The sequence below is a fragment of the Salvelinus sp. IW2-2015 genome, linkage group LG25 (genome assembly GCF_002910315.2).
Source record: "Salvelinus sp. IW2-2015 linkage group LG25, ASM291031v2, whole genome shotgun sequence".
Taxonomy (NCBI): domain Eukaryota; kingdom Metazoa; phylum Chordata; class Actinopteri; order Salmoniformes; family Salmonidae; genus Salvelinus; species Salvelinus sp. IW2-2015.
Window position 1 is genome coordinate 6,716,465 of NC_036865.1, and position 18,240 is coordinate 6,734,704.

The window sequence follows — 18,240 nt, forward strand, 5'->3', positions numbered from 1 at the left end:
TTGCTTTTTAGCCATTTTCATGTAGACCTGATTGTGTGTTTTTGTCACGCCCTGACTTTAGTTATATTTGGTTTCTTTATTATTTGGTTAGGTCAGGGTGTGACAAGGGTGGTTTGTTTAGTTTTTGTATTGTCTATGTGTTTTTGTCTTGTCTAGGATTTTTGTTATCTATGGGGATTTTGTAGGGGTAATTAGGTTGATGGTGGCCTGGATGGGTTCCCAATCAGAGACAGCTGTTTATTGTTGTCTCTGATTGGGGAGCCTATTTAGGTTGCCATTTCCAAGTTGGTTTTGTGGGTAGTTGTCCTTGTTTAGTTACCTGTGAGCACTACGTTGGCGGCACGGTTTGTGAGTTTGTTAAAGTGTTCTTTGTTTAAATAAATAGAGGAATGGATTCTAATCACGCTGTGCCTTGGTCCACTCCTTTAAACATCCGTGACAGTTTTGGATCATTGTCTTGCTGCATGACCCAGCTGCGCTTTAGCTTTAAGTGCGATTGCACATAAAGAAACTTTCAAAGTTCTTAAATGTACGGATTGACTGACCTTCATGTCTTAAAGTAATGATGGACTGTCGCTTCTCTTTGCTTATTTGAGCTTTTCTTGCATAATATGAACTTGGTCTTTTACTATCTTCTGTATACCACCCATACCTTTTCACAACACAACTGATCAAATAGCTCAAATGCATTAGACACACCTGTTTATTGAAATGCATTCCAGGTGACTACAGTACCTCATGAAGCTGGTTGAGAGAATGCCAAGAGTTTGCAAACTGTCATCAAGGCAAAGGGTGCTTCTTTAAAGGATCTCAAATATAAAATATATTTTTTACTTAACACTTTTTTGGTTACTACATATTTCCATGTGTTATTTCATATTTTTGACTCTTCACAATTATTCTAAATGTAGAAAATAGTAAAAACCCTGGAATGAGTAGGTGTGTCCAGACTTTTGACTGGTAATGTATATGTATATTGGTGTAATGTGTATATTTGTGTTTTATTGCGCAGGGCACACTTGAAAAAGAGACTTAGGTCTCAATACGTCTTCCCTGGTAAATGAAGGTACAAAAAATACCAATATCCCTAAAAGCTGATATTCAATGCAGGCTCACAGGTCATTGAGGTAACTAGAGCCTTGGGTGGGCACTATGGTAACAGGTAATTGTTGTCTCCTCATTCTTCTTCAGCAGCACAGACACTATTTCCTCTTCTTTCTCTCCTCTATCGCTCTTCCTCCCCCACTCTCTCCCAGCAAAGCAGTCTCAGCTAGAGGACTCAACCAACACACAAACCAAACCCATTTATCACCATGGAAACCAAACAACTCCCTCTGTCTAGCGCAAAGGCGAGAGAAGGCGGGCGTCTTCAATAGGTACTTAGACTCAAAAAGTGCCAAAAACAGGGAGGGTGAGTATGAGTACCGCTATAGTTTTTACTCTAATGCACCAGCACCCTACTACTTGGCACAGACTCTCAGCACTCTCTCCTATAGTTGAGTTTGGAATATAAATAAATATATGACTGCCAAATGTTTAACATGTCAGTTTGCAAACCAGCCTCGCACAGTCACTGTGATTTGTTATCCTACAATGAACCAACAAGTCCCTGTGAAATACAATTTCCACCTGGCTTCGCCTTCATTTTCTAAGGAATATTGATGACAAGTTGCTGAGTAATTATCATAAAGGTGATAATGACCATGACGATGCCTATGATGATATTAATAACAACATGCTTCCAAGATGGCGTAGCAGTCGGACGTGTGTTTGTATTGTCCTGTAGCGTGTAAATAGTAAATAGTAAATAGTCTTCGTATTTTTTCTTAATACATTTCGTATATATTTTAATTTCACTTTCCATCTAGGAACTGAATTACATATCCTCATTCGTACTCCTCTCACCCAATGTGGTACGGACCTGCTATTTTTTATACTTTAGAACCGTAACCCCAAGCAGAAGCTAGCCAGATAACTAGCTACTAGCTAGTAGTCAGTTAGCCACTGCTGCGGTCTTCACCTCACTCGGACACAGCCAGCTTCAATACCGGGCCAATACCTGCCAGTCTGCAAGCGCGATATCAACCCAGAGCATATAGGACTGCTTTTTCTCTACCACATCACCGGATTCCTGACGCAAGCTCTGGACAATTACACCGTATCATCACAGCTAGCTAGCTGCAACCGAGTGGCTACTACTGGCTAACACCACTGTCCCGAAGCAAGCACCAGTTAGCCTTGAGCTAGGCCCATCTGCCGGCTAGCTGCAAGCGCGATATCCAACCCAGAGCATATAGGACTGCTTTCTCTCTACCACATCACCGGATTCCTGACGCAAGCTCTGGACAATTACACCGTATCATCACAGCTAGCTAGCTGCAACGAGTGGCTACTACTGGCTAACACCACTGTCCCGAAGCAAGCACCAGTTAGCCTTGAGCTAGCCTCGAGCTAGGCCCATCTGCCGGCTTAGCTGCAAGCGCGATATCAACCCAGAGCATATAGGATGCTTTCTCTCTACCACCATCACCGGATTCCTGACGCAAGCTCTGGACATTACACCGTATCATCACAGCTAGCTAGCTGCAACCGAGTGGCTACTACTGGCTAACACCACTGTCCCGAAGCAAGCACCAAGTTAGCCTTGAGCTAGCCTCGAGCTAGGCCCATCTGCGGCTAGCTGCAAGCGCGATATCAACCAGAGCATATAGGACTGCTTTTTCTCTACCACATCACGATTCCTGACGCAAGCTCTGGACAATTACACCGTATCATCACAGCTAGCTAGCTGCAACCGAGTGGCTACTACTGGCTACACCTCTGTCCCGAAGCAAGCCCAGTTAGCCTTGGCTAGCCTCGAGCTAGGCCCATCTGCCGGCTAGCTGAAGAGCTAGCGCCACTGCCACTGCCACGAAGCTAGCACCAGTTAGCAAACACAATTCTACAATTCACAACCTCTCTTTCGCCATCGCCATCTGGCTTGGATTCTCTGTCGACACAAACCACGTCTGAGCAGACCCCCTCCGTCTGAGCAGACCACCCCCGGGCTACTAACTTTATACGCCGCGTGCTAGCTTAGTGGAGGCCTCCTCTGCTCCTCTACGGCTGCCCCCTGGACACTATGATCACTTGGCTACATAGCTGATGCATGCTTGACTGTCCCTTAATTCACGGTACTCCATTCCTGTTTATTTGTATTTTACCTGTCGGCTCTGTGCTTTAACTCAGGATCTGTGTGTAGTTATCCGACCCTCTCTGCTAGTCGTCGCCATTTTTACCTGTTGTTGCTGTGTTTAGACTAACACCCTGTTATTGCTGCTGTTATCTTACCTGTTTTAGCTAGCTCTCCCAATCAAGACCTGCAATCACTTTATGCCTTATTGTATGTCTCTCTCAAATATCAATATGCCTTGCATACTGTTGTTCAGGCTAGTTTCATTATCATTGTTTTGGTTTGCAATGGACCCTGTAGTTCCACTCTCCGTACCTCTTTGATACCCCCTTTGTCCAGCCCCCCAACACATGCGGTGACCTCACCCATTGAGACCAGCATGTCCAGAGATACAACCTCTCTTATCATCACCCAGTGCCTGGGCTTGCCTCCGCTGTACCCGCGCCCCTCCATACCCCTGTCTGCACATTATGCCCAGAATCTATTCTACCACCGGCCATAAATTCTGCTCCTTTTATTCTTTGTCCCCAACGCTCTAGGCGACCAGTTTTGATAGCCTTTAGCCGCACCCTCATCCTACTACTCTCTCTGTTCCTCGGGTGATGTGGAGGTAAACCCAGGCCCTGCATGTCCCCAGTCACCCTCATTTGTTGATTCTGCGATCGAAAAAGCCTTGGCCTCATGCATGTCAACATCAGAAGCCTCCTCCCTAAGTTTGCCTTACTCACCGCTTTAGCACACTCTGCCAATCCTGATGTCCTTGCCGTGTCCGAATCCTGGCTAGGAAGGCCACCAAAAATTCTGAGATTTCCATTACCCAACTATAACACTTTCCGTCAAGATAGAACTGCCAAAGGGGGAGGAGTTGGCAATCTACTGCAGAGATAAGCCTGCAAAGTTCTCTGTCATACTTTCCAGGTCTATGCCCAAACAGTTTCGAACTTCTAATTTAAAAAATTAATCTCTCTCAGAAATAAGTCTCTCACTTGTTGCGCCTGCTACCGAGACCCCTCAGTCCAGCTGTGCCCTGGACCACATCTGTGAATTGATCGCTCCCATCTAGCTTCAGAGTTTGTTCTGTTAGGTGACCTAAACTGGGATATTGCTTAACACCGCCGGCAGTCCCTACAATCCAAGCTTGATGCCCTCAATCTCAACAAATCATCAAGGAACCCACCAGGTACAACGCCTAAATCCGTAAACATGGGCACCCTAATAGACATTATCCTGACCAACCTGCCTCCAAATACACCTCTGCTGTCTTCAATCAAGATCTCAGCGATCACTGCCTCATTGCCTGTATCCGCCACGGGTCCGCGGTCAAACGACCACCCCTCATCACTGTCAAAGCTCTCCCTAAAACACTTCTGCGAGCAGCCTTTCTAATCGACCTGGCCGGGTACCCTGGAAGGATATTGACCTCATCCCGTCAGTTGAGGATGCCTGGTCATTCTTTAAATGTTACTTCCTCACCATATCTTAGACAAGCATGCTCGCCGTTCAAAAAAATGGCAGAACCAAGAACAGATATAGCCCTTGGTTCACTCCAGACCTGATGCCCTCGACGCAGCACAAACACATCCTGTGGCGAACTGCAATAACATCGAAGAGCCCCGCGATATGCAACTGTTCAGGAAGTCAGGACAATACCAACGCAGTCAGTCGCAGGAAAGCAAAGGCCAGCTTTTTTCAAGCAGAATTTCGATCCCTGTAGCGTCTAACTCCAAAAAGTTTCTGGGATACTGTAAAGTCCATGGAGAACAAGAGCACCTCCTCCGCAGCTGCCCACTGCACTGAGGCTAGGTAACACGGTCACCACCGATAAATCCGTGATTAATCGAAGACTTCAACAAGCATTTCTCAATATGGTGGCCATGCCTTCCTCCTGGGCGACTCAACCTTGGCCAACAGCCCCGCCCCCCCGCTGCTACTCGCAAGCCTCCCAGTTCTCCTTTACCCAAATCCAGATAGCAGATGTTTCTGAAAGAGCTGGAAAACCTGGACCCATACAAATCAGCTGGGCTTGACAATCTGGACCCCCTATTTCTGAAACTGTCCGCGCCATTGTCGCACCCCTCTTACTCAGCCTGTTCAACCTCTCCTTCGTTATCATCTGAGATCCCCAAGGATTGGAAAGCTGCGGCGGTCATCCCCTCTTCAAAGGGGAGACACCCTGGACCCAAACTGTTACAGACCTATATCCATCCTGCCCTGCCTATCTAAGGTCTTCGAAAGCCAAGTCAAACAAACAGATCACTGACCATCTCGAATCCCACCGTACCTTCTCCGCTGTGGCAATCCGGTTTTCCGAGCCGGTCACGGGTGCACCTCAGCCACAGCTCCAGGTACAAACCGACATCATAACCGCCATCGATAAAAGACATTACTGTGCAGCCGTCTTCATCGACCTGGCCAAGGCTTTCGACTCCTGTCAATTCACCCATATTCTTTATCGGCAGACTCAGTAGCCTCGGTTTTCTAATGACTGCCTTGCCTGGTTCACAACTACTTTGGCAGAAGAGTTCAGTGTGTCAAATCGGAGGGCATGTTGTCCGGTCCTTCTGGCAGTCTCTATGGGGGTACCACAGGGTTTCAATTCTCGGGCCGACTCTTTTCTCTGTTACATCAATGATGTTGCTCTTGCTGCGGGCGCTTCCCTGATCCCCTCTACGGCAGACGACACAATTCTATATACTTCGGCCCTTCCTTGGAACTGTGGCTATTAACCCTCCAAACGAGCTTCAATGGCCACACAACGTCTTCCGTGGCTCCAAACTGCTCTTAAAGCTAGTAAAACCAAAAGCATGTTCTTTCAACCGGTCGCTGCCTGCAAACGCCGCAGCCCGACTAGCATTCAGCCACCCTGGACGGTTCGCCTAGAATATGTGGACAATCTATAAGTACACTAGGTGTCTTGGTCTAGACTGCAAATCTCCTTCCCAGACTCTATAAAGACATCTCCAATTCAGAAATCAAATAAGACATCGGCTTTCTATTCCGCAACAAAGCCTTTCACTCACGCCGCCAAACTTAACCCTAGTAAAAACTGAACTATCCTACCGATGGCCTCGACTTCGGCGATGTCCTATCTACAAAATAGCTTCCAGACCTCTACTAGGCAGAGATGGTGCATTATCACACAGATCGCATTTCGTTGTTGTATAGCTAAAGCACCGTGGATACGACCCACCATTTCGACCTGTATGGCCCTAAGTACGGATGCCTCGCTACATGTTTCGTCGTCAAGACCCACATGGGCTCCAGGTCCATCTACAAGGTATGTTAGGTAAAGTGCCAGAGCCTTTATCTCAGATTCACTGGTCACGATGGCTACACCCCACCCGCAGCACGCCGCTCCAGCAAGGTGTATCTCACTGACATCCTAAAAAGTAACCTATTTGGACGCCTTTTCCTTCAGTTCTCTGCTGCCTGCGACTGGAAGAATTGGGCACAAAATCTCTGAAGTTTATGGAGACTTTTTATCTGCCTCAAAACAACTTAAAAATCTGCTCATCCGAGCAGCAACCGACTCGCTGCAGCTGTACATAGTCCATCTGTTTAAACTACCCACCCAATTTACCTACCGTCACCCCCCATACTGCTTTTATTTATTTACTTTTCTGCTCTTTTGCACACCATGTATCTCTTCTTGCCCTGTTCCATACTGGATGATTTATTCACTCCAGTGTTACATATCTGCTAAATTGTAATTATTCGCTTTTATTGCCTTTTACCTCAGTGCCTTTTTGCACACATTGTATATAGATTTCTCTTTTTTTCTACCATTATTGACTTGTTTATTGTTTACTCCATGTGTAACTCTGTGTGTCTGTTCACTACTGCTATGGCTTTCATCTTGCCCGGTCGCAGTTGCAAATGAGAATTGTTCTCAACTAGCCTCACCTGGTTAAATAAAGGTGAAATAAAAAATGACAAATAAAATGCTCCCTGGGACAGACGTCAGCAGGTATCTTCTCCATCCCTACAGTGCCTTCAGAAAGGATTCATACACCTTGACTTATTCCACATTTTGTTGTGCTACAGTCTGAATTCAAAATGCATTAAATTGGGGGGGGGTTTCTCACCCATCACCTCGAATGCATTTCAATTAACAGGTGTGACTTGTAAAAAGTTAATTTGTGGAATTTATTTCCGTCTTAATGCATTTGAGCCAATCAGTTGTGTTGTGACAAGGTAGGGGTCATTTACAGAAGATAGCCCTATTTGGTAAGAGACCAAGTCCATATTATGGCAAGAACAGCTCAAATAAGCAAACAGAAATGGCAGTCTATCATTATTTTAGGACATGAAGGTCAGTCAATACGGAACATTTCAAGAACTTTGAAGTGCAGTCGCAAAAACCATCAAGCGCTATGATGAAACACATCTCAACATCAACTGTTCAGGGGAGACTGTGAATCAGGCCTTCATGGTCGAATTTCTGCAAAGAAAGCACTACTAAAGGACACCAATAATAAGAAGAGACTTGCTTGGGCGAAGCAAGGAAATCTTGCCTTTGGTCTGAGTCCAAATTTGGAGATTTTTGGTTCCAACCGCCGTGTCTTTGTGAGACGCAGAGTAGGTGAATGGATGATCTCCGCGTGTGTGGTTCCAACTGTGAAGCATGGAGGAGGAGGTGTGATGGTGTGAGGGTGCTTTGCTGGTGACACTGTTGTGACTTACTTAGAATTCAAGACACACTTAACCAGCATGGATACCACAGCATTCTGCAGCAATACGCCATCCCATCTGGTTTGCGCTTAGTGGGACTATCATTTGTTTTTTTCAACAGGACAATGACCCAACACATCTTCAGGCTGTTTATGGGCTATTTGACCAAGGAGAAGAGTGACAGAGTGCTGCATCAGATGACCTGGCCTCCACAATCACTCAACCTCAACCCAATTGTGATGGTTTGGGATGAGATGGACCGCAGAGGGAAGGAAAAGAAGCCAACAAGTGCTCAGCATATGTGGGAACTCCTTCAAGACTGTTGGAAAAGTATTCCAGGTGAAACTTGTTGAGAGAATGCCAAGAGTGTGCAAAGCTGTCATCAAGGCAAAGGGTGGTTACTTTAAAGAATCTAAAATCTAAAATKTATTTTGATTTGTTTAACACTTTTTTTTGGTTACTACATGATTCCAAATGTGTTATTTCATCGTTTTGTTGTCTTCGCTATTATTCTACAATGTAGAAAATAGTAAAAATAAAGAAAGACCCTTGAATGAGTAGGTGTTTCCAAACTTTTGACTGCTACTGTGAGTATTCACACCCCTTTGCTATGACACTTCAAATTGAGATGTCGCTTGATTGGAGTCCACCTCTGGCAAATTCAATATTTTGGAAACGATTTAGAAAGACACACACCTGTCTATATAAGGTCTCACAGTTGACAATTTCGAAAAACACGTTTTCACTTTGTCATTGTGGTGGTATACTTTCTGAAGGCACTGTACCTCCCTGCTTAAAGCTGTTTGCTAAGCAGCAGGCAGCTTGTTGAGCGTCACCTCTCCCGCACTAACATGGGTCTCTAAAATTTTAATAGGTCCCTTTTCTGAAATGTGTTTGATTATAAAGAATATCCTCGGCTCCCAGCAATCTAGGGTATTTATCTGAGTAAATTCCAAATGATGTGAGTCAAATTATTCAAACTAAAAGTTGTTCCCTGACGGCAGAGAGTGACTCAAGTTCAAAATGTAATTTCTTGACAAGAGTAAGTGTAAGAGAAGCACTAGCTATTGAAAAGCCAATCTGTATACATTCGGGGGCAGTGACAGTAATATTACAATATCGGGCTTGGAGTGTGAGGAATGTAATCTCGCTATGTATGCTTCTTTTTGATAAATGATCCGATAACTCTCCCAAGGGAAACCCATGGTAATCGTGCTTTTAGAGAAGAAGAAAACAAACACACACGACTAAGGTTTATACAGAATCCACCAAGACTTGCTTACAATATCCTCTCTTTCAAGGAACCTACTAAACTACAAGCCCAATGATCTTTCTCTCTGTGGCTGACAGCGTTTCAGAAACAGTACATTACAGAAAGGTTAAGACCAAAAGGTACACATCCACAGCCTTTAAAAACAGAGAAGCAGGATACCAGGGCTCGGATTTAGTGAGAATGACGATGTAATAAGTACTAACGGGAGAGCAGGCCAATGCTATTGTGTACCGATTTCTACAAGCATCTCTAGGCCACACAAGGCATACAGTATGGTAGGGAGAGAAATGAAATAAGAAAGCATAGAATTGTGCACTGAACCAGTCCTTGACCTAAAAAAAAAAGATTCACAACAGCACATTCACAACAAGCACGATCAGCTACATACAATTCAAATACACACACAGATGCACGATTAGACACGGAGGCATGCATACTCACGTGTGCACACACTCACGAGCACACACACAGAGGGGGGGATTGCGCTTACTTTAGCATGGGCTGTTTGGTGTTGGCAGGCGGGTCACCGTCCTGGGGCGGCAGGGGCTTTTTGGTCACCTGTTTGTAAATGTTCCGGGCTATCACCCCCAGCCACAGCGTGGTGGAGAGGGACGAGTAGTGTAGCACCATGCCAACCTGCACCAGGGGACACAGACAGACATGGGTCACTCGCTGTATGTATCTTCGCGTCATGTCCCGCTCTCGTCTTCACATTCTTCATGTCCCTCTCACGTCCACTTCTTCACACCCAGTTGACTCACAGAGAGTTTCTTTTCCAGACACAACAAGCATGTCATCAAAGTCGCTATTCACAACGTCACTAACATCAAGATCAATTGCAGCGGGAGCAGYAGACTGTGACCTTTTCATTAGTGCACGCAAGCACGCGCGCACATGTACGCGCGCACACACACGCACCCACATCCGCCATCAATAACATTAGAGGACTCAGGACAGTAACCTTGAGCCGTCAACAATAAACCACAATATAAATGTCAGTCACGTCTACAATGCTGACAGACATTGTATCCCATCCTCTCTTGTTCTAATATTCATGAATTATGCTTGAATGGGAATCTGCCATTGTTTTAAGGCTTTATCAGGAGACAGAAAGACAGCTACGAGGGAGAAAGAGAGCAAGAATAGAGGAAAGACAGAATTAGAAATGCATTGTGTCTTCTTTCCACAAACACACTCCTCAGTTCGCTCAGAGGGCCCAAAACTAAGAGGCATCCAATCAAATAACTGGCTCCAGTCTGCTAGGCTTAACCAACTCTACAGGGACTGAAGGAACCATACAGGAGTCAGATATGACACTGATTTGAAATAACCTTGAGACTGGTTAACGGTGGAAGAAGCTCCCAGTGAGTAGGTGGTGGTCTGTGATTCAACCAATCAATGATTACACTCTGTGAAAAGGGTTCTACATTCAACCCAAAAGGGTTCTACCTGGAACCAAAAAGGGTTCTCCTATGGGGACAGCTGAATAACCCTTTTAGGTTCTAGATAGCTCCTTTTTTTTCTAAGAGTGTAGCTGTAACCCACATCCTTTGGACTGAAAGGAACGCTGGCTGACTGGACAAACAACCACGAATGTAGGATGAAATGGAACCCAAGTAAAAAGCTCTTCAGGGGGTGAGTCGTATTGCCACACACTGAACTYGTCCTTGACCTCAAGAAGATATGAGCAGCACATTCACGACAAGCAATATCAGCTGCAGAAAACTCAAAAGGGATCAAATCAATCTCTCGTACACACACACACACACACACATACACACAAAAAACGATGTGTTTTAATCAGTTATTTGGTGACATGTGAATATATAACTGGATAACATTCAGATCACATATAAATAGATACGTTTAATGTTTCACTATATTTATTTTTATGAAATTCACTGAGTAGGATGGTCCTCCCCTTCCTCCTCTGCGGAGCCTCCACTGACACACACAAAGACACACACACACACACACACACACACACACACACACACACACACACACACACACACACACACACACACACACACACACACACACACACACACACACACACACACACACACACACACACATAGAGTAGACTGATGCACACAGCGTGGAATGGTCAGGGGAGGGAGGGAGAGTGACCCAGTATAACTTTGCAGTAGTATAGTCTTTAGCTACTGTATGCCACTGTCACAAGGAGTGGTATGAAAGTGTGGTATGTTTGAATCACAGACGAATGATTGGGTCTGTCAGTGTGGAGTATAATTGAGTGAGTCTGGTTTAGGGTCAGTATTACTGTCGCAGTGTGGCTTAAAAGTAAAAGATCACTAACATTAGAGAATGCAAAGTGACAGTGAGGAGTGGGTTGGAGGAAGGAAACGAGAGAGGAGAAGGAGCTGTAGAGGGAGAGAGAGAGCGAGAGATGGGGGGAGGTTTGCAGAGGAAGTGGGTTTGCAAGTGCTTGAAGTGCCGAGAGAGGCTGCCAGAGACGGTTCCAGAGCTCCTTGAAGTTTGCCTGTCAGAGGGGGTGGTGTGTAACAGCTCCCCCGGGGAGGTGGCACCATGCTGGGCCTGAGCGGGATCCATCTGCAGGCAGGGCGGAGGGTGGAGAGGTGTTTGTGATCACACATATCCTTACTACCAGCTCCTCTAGCAATCAGCCATGTAATCATCCCAGACACTGTCCCCACTGCTGGGAACAGGGGAACAGCCTCAAACCCATTGAGAGGAGGGGAGACAAACCGGGCCCAAATAATCCCACAGCAATGCCGAGTTACGCATTAAAAATGCAGTGCTTCTACATTAGGCAACGTGATTCAATCAGATAAATAGCCAGTGGTAAGGAGCACCAGAGACACTGTGCAGAACACACCTGCGGTGATAATGACATTGAGAGAGGGGTAATATCTACACATGTGTGAGTACAATCAAGATTTCCTATGCTTTATACGGGCATCTCTCAAGCTGTGGCATCTCGGCAAGATGTCTGCATGTCACTCAGAACACATGTTGCTAGTGCGTCCATGTGGACGGAAGATCTGACMGGGAATATGCTAATTGGGCCTTAATCATGTGCCATTACGCAGCGGGGGAGCGATAGGGTCGATAGGGGGGTGGAGTTTCATGCCGCGACACCGGCTGAACTGTGTCACAATGTAGTCGTCGACGCTCGCTTGACGGGCGCGGCATGAACCGGAGGCGCCTAGCCTAGCTAGCCGTCTCTCTGTCGAGCCGAGCCTCCTGACAGGCAGCCAAGGCATGCCAGGCACTGTTGGCTTCCATGAGCTACAGTGAGCTACAGTGATCGATGTGTCTAGCTCCACACTGAGGTGGACTCATTGTGTTTTAGAACAAGAAGATGTCTAAACTGTTGGTGACAGGAGGACGAGGCAGCAGCCCGGGTGTCCCGGGTGCACTGACGGACTTGGTTCTGAACAGAACAGAAGAGCCTTGTCYATAGAAATAGAGGATGAGTTTGAACCCTTCGAAGGCTCAACTGAAAGGTAGAAAGAGAGAAAAGCTAGCTAAATGCCCCCGTGCCGAGGAGAGATCGCAGAGGCAAGACGACGTGTTCAAACGGACGTATCAAACTCTCTTTAAAACCCACAGTATCATCTAGCTGTCAATCTCTCAAAATGTAGCCATGTGCCTGGTCTTCATGCTCCTTATTTTGTCAAGACACGATTGAGTCCATCGCAAACGCGGACGTTTTAACTCCACATTACCCATCTTCGTAACYTCTTCCTATCAATCTCCCCAAAACAACAATGGGCATGCATACCCGAGTCTGGTTGTCTTACTCCTTATATTGTCAAGACAAGATTGAGTCTATCGCTAACCCTGAAATCAAAACTCCCCAACAGTATCAGTTAAGCCAATGATTGACTAAGAGGTAAGCATCTCTATTTAAAAGATGAAACATCTCTTACCTGATGTCTCCAACCAGCTGCTTTATCTTTAAGTAAGGACTCAGGATACACCTCAGGTCTTGACATGCACCCCCAATTAGCCACCCCYACGCTATCCTTCCCCTCGCTGCCTCCAGGCTCTGCCCTAAAAACAGTACGTGTGGCAGGATCCTCTCACATTGACAGATCTCCCCTGATCTCTTCTATTTTCTAACATCTCAGAGCTAAGCGTTAATGCTCCCAGCAGGAAAGAAAGCACTCCTGTGACCCGTTAGCTAACCCACACCGGCATACAGGCCTCGTAACCAGCCACGTCCCGCAGCGCTTACTGGTGCCTGTGTCTCGCTCTCTCTTCACCTTTCTCTCTCCCTCACTCGCTCTCTCATTCTCTTTCCCTTTCTCTCTCTCTCTCTCTCTCTCTCTGTATTTCTCATTCTCATTCTCGTTCACAGCCTCAGGCTAAGAGACGGAGGTGCCACCTACGGAGGAAGAGAGAAGAGGAAGAGAGGCAACATCAGTAACGGCAGCCATACTCCTACTCCCCTTGAGACGACGGCAAAACAACACCCTCATAAGGACAACAAACCGGGTAAAAAGCCCCTGGGGGCCGGGTCGGGAAACCCCTGGAGGGACAGGCAACCTGGCTTTCATCACAGGATATGTACTGCCAGCCAATATGTCAATAGGAAACACACAGGAAGACAGCTAGCTGGATAAAGCATTCCATTCTCTACTGTAGGGTAGGCAAATTAAGCTGGATGGACTGTACTGTACTGTCTAACACTGTAGAGAGAGAGAGAGAGAGAGAGAGAGAGAGAGAGAGAGAGAGAGAGAGAGAGAGAAGAGAGAGAGAGAGAGAGAGAGAGAGAGAGAGAGAGAGAGAGAGAGAGAGGAGAGAGAGATGAGAGAGAGAGAGGAGAGAGAGAGGAGAGAGAGAGAGTAGAGAGAGAGAGAGAGAGAGAGAGAGAGAGAGAGAGAGAGAGAGAAGGAGAGGGGGGGGGAAGAGGGAGAGAGAGAGAGAGAGAGAGAGAGAGAGAGAGAGAGAGAGAGAGAGAGAGAGAGAGAGAGAGAGAGAGAGAGAGAGAGCTATACGTACTGCACGTACTGCACTGTGCACTCAGAGCACCTCAATAGACATTCATAATCAATTCCCCTGGAGAGCTTTGAGAGGGCAGGAATGAAAAGGCAGTGCACTTACTGCTTGGCAGATGATGGGGTATTTGATTCGATTGATGCCTCCGGCAAACACAGTGAAGGTCAGAGCCGTGTGGAAACAGAAGTTGAGGAGCATGTGCCATCCCTTCCGACTGATGCGGATTGTGCTGCCAAAAGAAAAACCCACACAGTCAGTCAAATAAATATGAATAGCACAGAAAATCAGGGGAATGGATTACAGATTGATGGAGAGGATGTTGAACATTTTAGAGTTTTCAAAATACCCACTTCATCATTCTGGTAATTTATTCGGATATAAGGGGATGAGAAATATGGGGATGAGGTGAAAATCTGGTGAAATGCAATGTACATATCCCCTAAATTAATATACAGATTTTAAAGCACAGACATGTCATACAATTCATCGTTCAGATCATATACAGGGAAGTACAGAAAATAGATGGATGAGAAAATAGAAATAACGGGATGAGATGAAAGTCACTCTCTGCCACATGGCCTCAAACTGCACCATTTTGTTTCTCTCCGTCGCCCACGCACTTTCAACATTTAGACAATAAACCACTTTCCCTTTACATTGTGTTAACAATGGAGGATTGTTTGATTTGCAGTAACTATACGTTCTTTATGATGATTGACGAGAAAAGTGTTCTCCAACCCGTCGGGTATCTCTGCACCCTCATTTGCCATGTCTTGAAATAAATACGCAGACAGATGGATTAAAAGTACATTTACATTGTAATACTTCTGACAGCCAACTTTCTAACTCCGACCATGACGTTTGGACTTTAAAGCATTCCCAGAAGGCATGAATTATTGAGTCATTGTTAGTTTTACACTTAAGACATGACTGCTGTAAAAAAAAAAAAATGTTTTGTCTCGTGTAATACATTCTATACATTCGTTTATACTGGATTAATCGTACATTTTTGTTAACTGTAGTTATGTTATGCTACGTTAGTTATGTTCCAACATTCCCTCCATCGTGTGCCAATATCAGTTATTTCTAAGTCTTGGTTCCAATAGTTGTCAGTTGGATAGGCTCTCTGCAAGGTTTTGTATATCTTAACCTGTCATATGAATATCCTTTTCTGACTCAAATAGGAATTCCTTAAGATTGCTCTGACGTCCAAAATATTTCAAATAGACATTTCTTCATATGAAACTTGCAATGCATGTGAAAATATACATTGGTTCCTCCAGAACTGCTTTTTAAAATTCTGTCATGGAAATACATGTATTTCCTATTACCAAGTACTCTATGCCTTTAGTTTTCCATGTGGACCAATTTATTGGTGAATTCTGAAAAACTATCCAAGGATTTTTCCATAAGGTTGTGTTTTTAGGGTGTGATATTGGTTCTTGTAGAATACGTTTCATTTTCTGCCAAATTGTTATKGTGTTCTTAACTATGAAGTTGTTCATGTTCTTAGCTTTATCCTTTGAAAATAGTCACGTAGAAAGATTCTGGGGATGAGCATGTGCATCTTAAATATGTACCCATTGTTCCTCTTTACGGCCTTTAACTATGTGTCGTAAGTTAAAAGCCCATGATGGAACACTAGTCACTTTAATAATGTTTACATACTGCTTCACTCATATCATATGTATATACTGTATTCTATTCTACRGTATTTTAGTCAATGCCACTCCGACATTGCTCAATCTAATATTTATATATTTCTAGATTTGTGTGTATGGTTGTGAATCGTTTTTAGATACTACTGCACTGTTAGATACTACTGCACTGGTGGAGCTAGGATCACAAGCATTTCACTTCACCCGCAATAAAATTYGATTGGATTTGGGTGGTGAGTTGATATAAGGTGAAAACCACCCTCAGACTCAGGAAGTTGTAAAACCTTCCTTTTCATTCAAAGTGTTTTATTTGTCCATATAAAGTGTGTTATGACCGAGTATACTTTTTTTAAAGAATGTCTTTGAGGGGGTTAATTAGTATTACCAAGAATAAATATAACAACTTTGGGAGCCATGCCATTCTGAAGAAAGAGAGAGAGAGAGACCCTTAGGCATGGCACTTAACCTATATTGCCACTCTGTGTCCAGCTGTTGGAAAAAAATACTAAGAATATGTGGGTTAGCCAATCCGGATGTGGTATCCAGGTCAAATAAACTATCTATCCAGTATCCTAAATCAGCATTATCCTCATCATTTTCACCAGTGCCATTATACACCAGGGGGAAGACATGTATAGGAAAGCAACCTCTGTCGAGAGAAAGAGAGGGAGAGCGCAAGACTGAAAGAGAGAGCGTAAGAGAGACCACAGGAAGAGGGAGACCAGAGACCAGAGAGAGAGAGACCAGAGAGAGAGCATTAGTGAAAACAAGTGATAATGAGAGAGACATACAGACAGAGAGAGAGGGAGATCGAGAAAGAGAGAGAGCAGCAGTATCCTGTGAGGCGTGTCTGAGTTAGTGTGCAGTGTTATGTGCCAAAGAGGAGAGGAAGAGCTGCTTTTTAGGTGCTAAACTACAACCGGGAGGCTCCAGGAGAGGGCCATAAATCACTGCAGCCTCTGCCTGCCTCCRAGTGCTTGTCATGGGCTTGGCTATGGGCTCTTATTGGGTCAAGTGCATTCACCTGGAACCCCTCCACTTCCTCGTTCCCCCGGGAGAGCATGTGGCTAAACTGACCTCTCACTTGTTCTCCTTGGCCCGAGCGGATATTCTCAAGGGTGAACTTGGAGTCCGAATGGAATAAACCCTTGATAATAGGCTCACCAGCGTCACTATTCAGTCAATACACACTCCGTTTGTTTGAAATACACTAACGTTATGACAGTCAGTGAAGTTATTTCTACACATTTAGGACATTTTTCTGATTTGAGATCTGCGTTCACAACTCAAGGCTTTCGCGTAAATCGTTCACTGACATCAATGGGAGACTGGTGTGCAAGGATCTCAATTCAGAATGTCGCCCTTAGAGCATTTCTACAGTAAGGAAGACACGGCGTGGCTATGTTGTTATGCCTTTGGACATGGAGGGAGGCGAGGTGTTGTCGTGTTGTACTCCTGCTGCAGCTGTGAGACGATGGCTCGTTCCCTCAGAGATCAGGGTGTCTCCCGACTGCAGTCGTGGAGCCGCCGACGACATCACTCCTCCCAGACTGCAGTTACCTGTCTTCATCATCCATCTACCCTTCTAGATCGGGTTAGGTGACAACGTCATGAAAACGACGCGCACAGATAGCTACCAACAATGACAAGAAACTGCCAATGTGGGGAATTGTAAGTGACTCGTTTCATCTTGTTCTTAATACCATGTCTTGTTTTGAGGTGTTTTGACTGATTTTATGTCAATGCTAATATGACAAAAAAATTCGCTAGCTAGTTAACCAACAACTGTAACAATGTATTTGAGAGACAACAAGTGCTCATTGTACAAATGTATTTATGTTTTCGATAAACATTGGAGACGAAATATAGTTTGCATGTTGTCAACAGTCTAAACCAACCCCGTCTGTTGCCCCATAGTTGSGCACGCGTCGGTTTTATTGCTGAACAACCAACCCGTCTATAGCCCTTCATTTTGTCAATATCTCTTTTCCCTCTTTCTCAGAGTTGCCTCATACTCCCAACCTTACATTTGCTCATAGACCTTCGTGACCCATTACACCTATCTACTTCCCATCGGAACCAAAAAGGTCTCGTTTACTTCATCTGTCGTTTCAGAGACATGGAACAATTTTKTTTTCGGTCTTTTATTCCTCAGCACAGTGAAAGTACAGAAGGAATGAATGCTCGTCACATTCAGTCGCTTACTCCATTGCTCGTGAGTGACTAACAAAGACTCAAAAGGGGAAAATGAGGCCCGAACAAATAACAAGCTATCCAGGTTGCCTGGAGACCACACTGGATCATCAGTAGAGGACGACGAGACGAACTGACATATAGCACAGCCCTCAGGGATTCAAAGACTATACGGAGAGAGGTGACTGAGGTGGTCTCGACATTATGGAGTAGGGGTAGTTTGGCTCACGCACGCGCACACACATCCCTCTAAACGGCACTGAGACACACGCGCGCGCACA

At 45.1% G+C, this 18,240-nt stretch overlaps 1 protein-coding gene across 1 annotated transcript in view; it reads right to left on the reverse strand.

The window, feature by feature from the left end:
- The window catches only part of adgra1a (adhesion G protein-coupled receptor A1a), a 67,829-nt gene that overhangs the window by 23,113 nt on the left and 26,476 nt on the right, over window positions 1-18,240 (reverse strand). The window contains exons 4-5 of the mRNA XM_023970397.2: window positions 14,214-14,337; window positions 9,607-9,752 (exon numbers count right to left, since the gene is read on the reverse strand). Coding sequence (XP_023826165.1) covers window positions 9,607-9,752; window positions 14,214-14,337 — 270 coding nt within the window. The remainder of the gene's footprint in view (window positions 1-9,606; window positions 9,753-14,213; window positions 14,338-18,240) is intronic.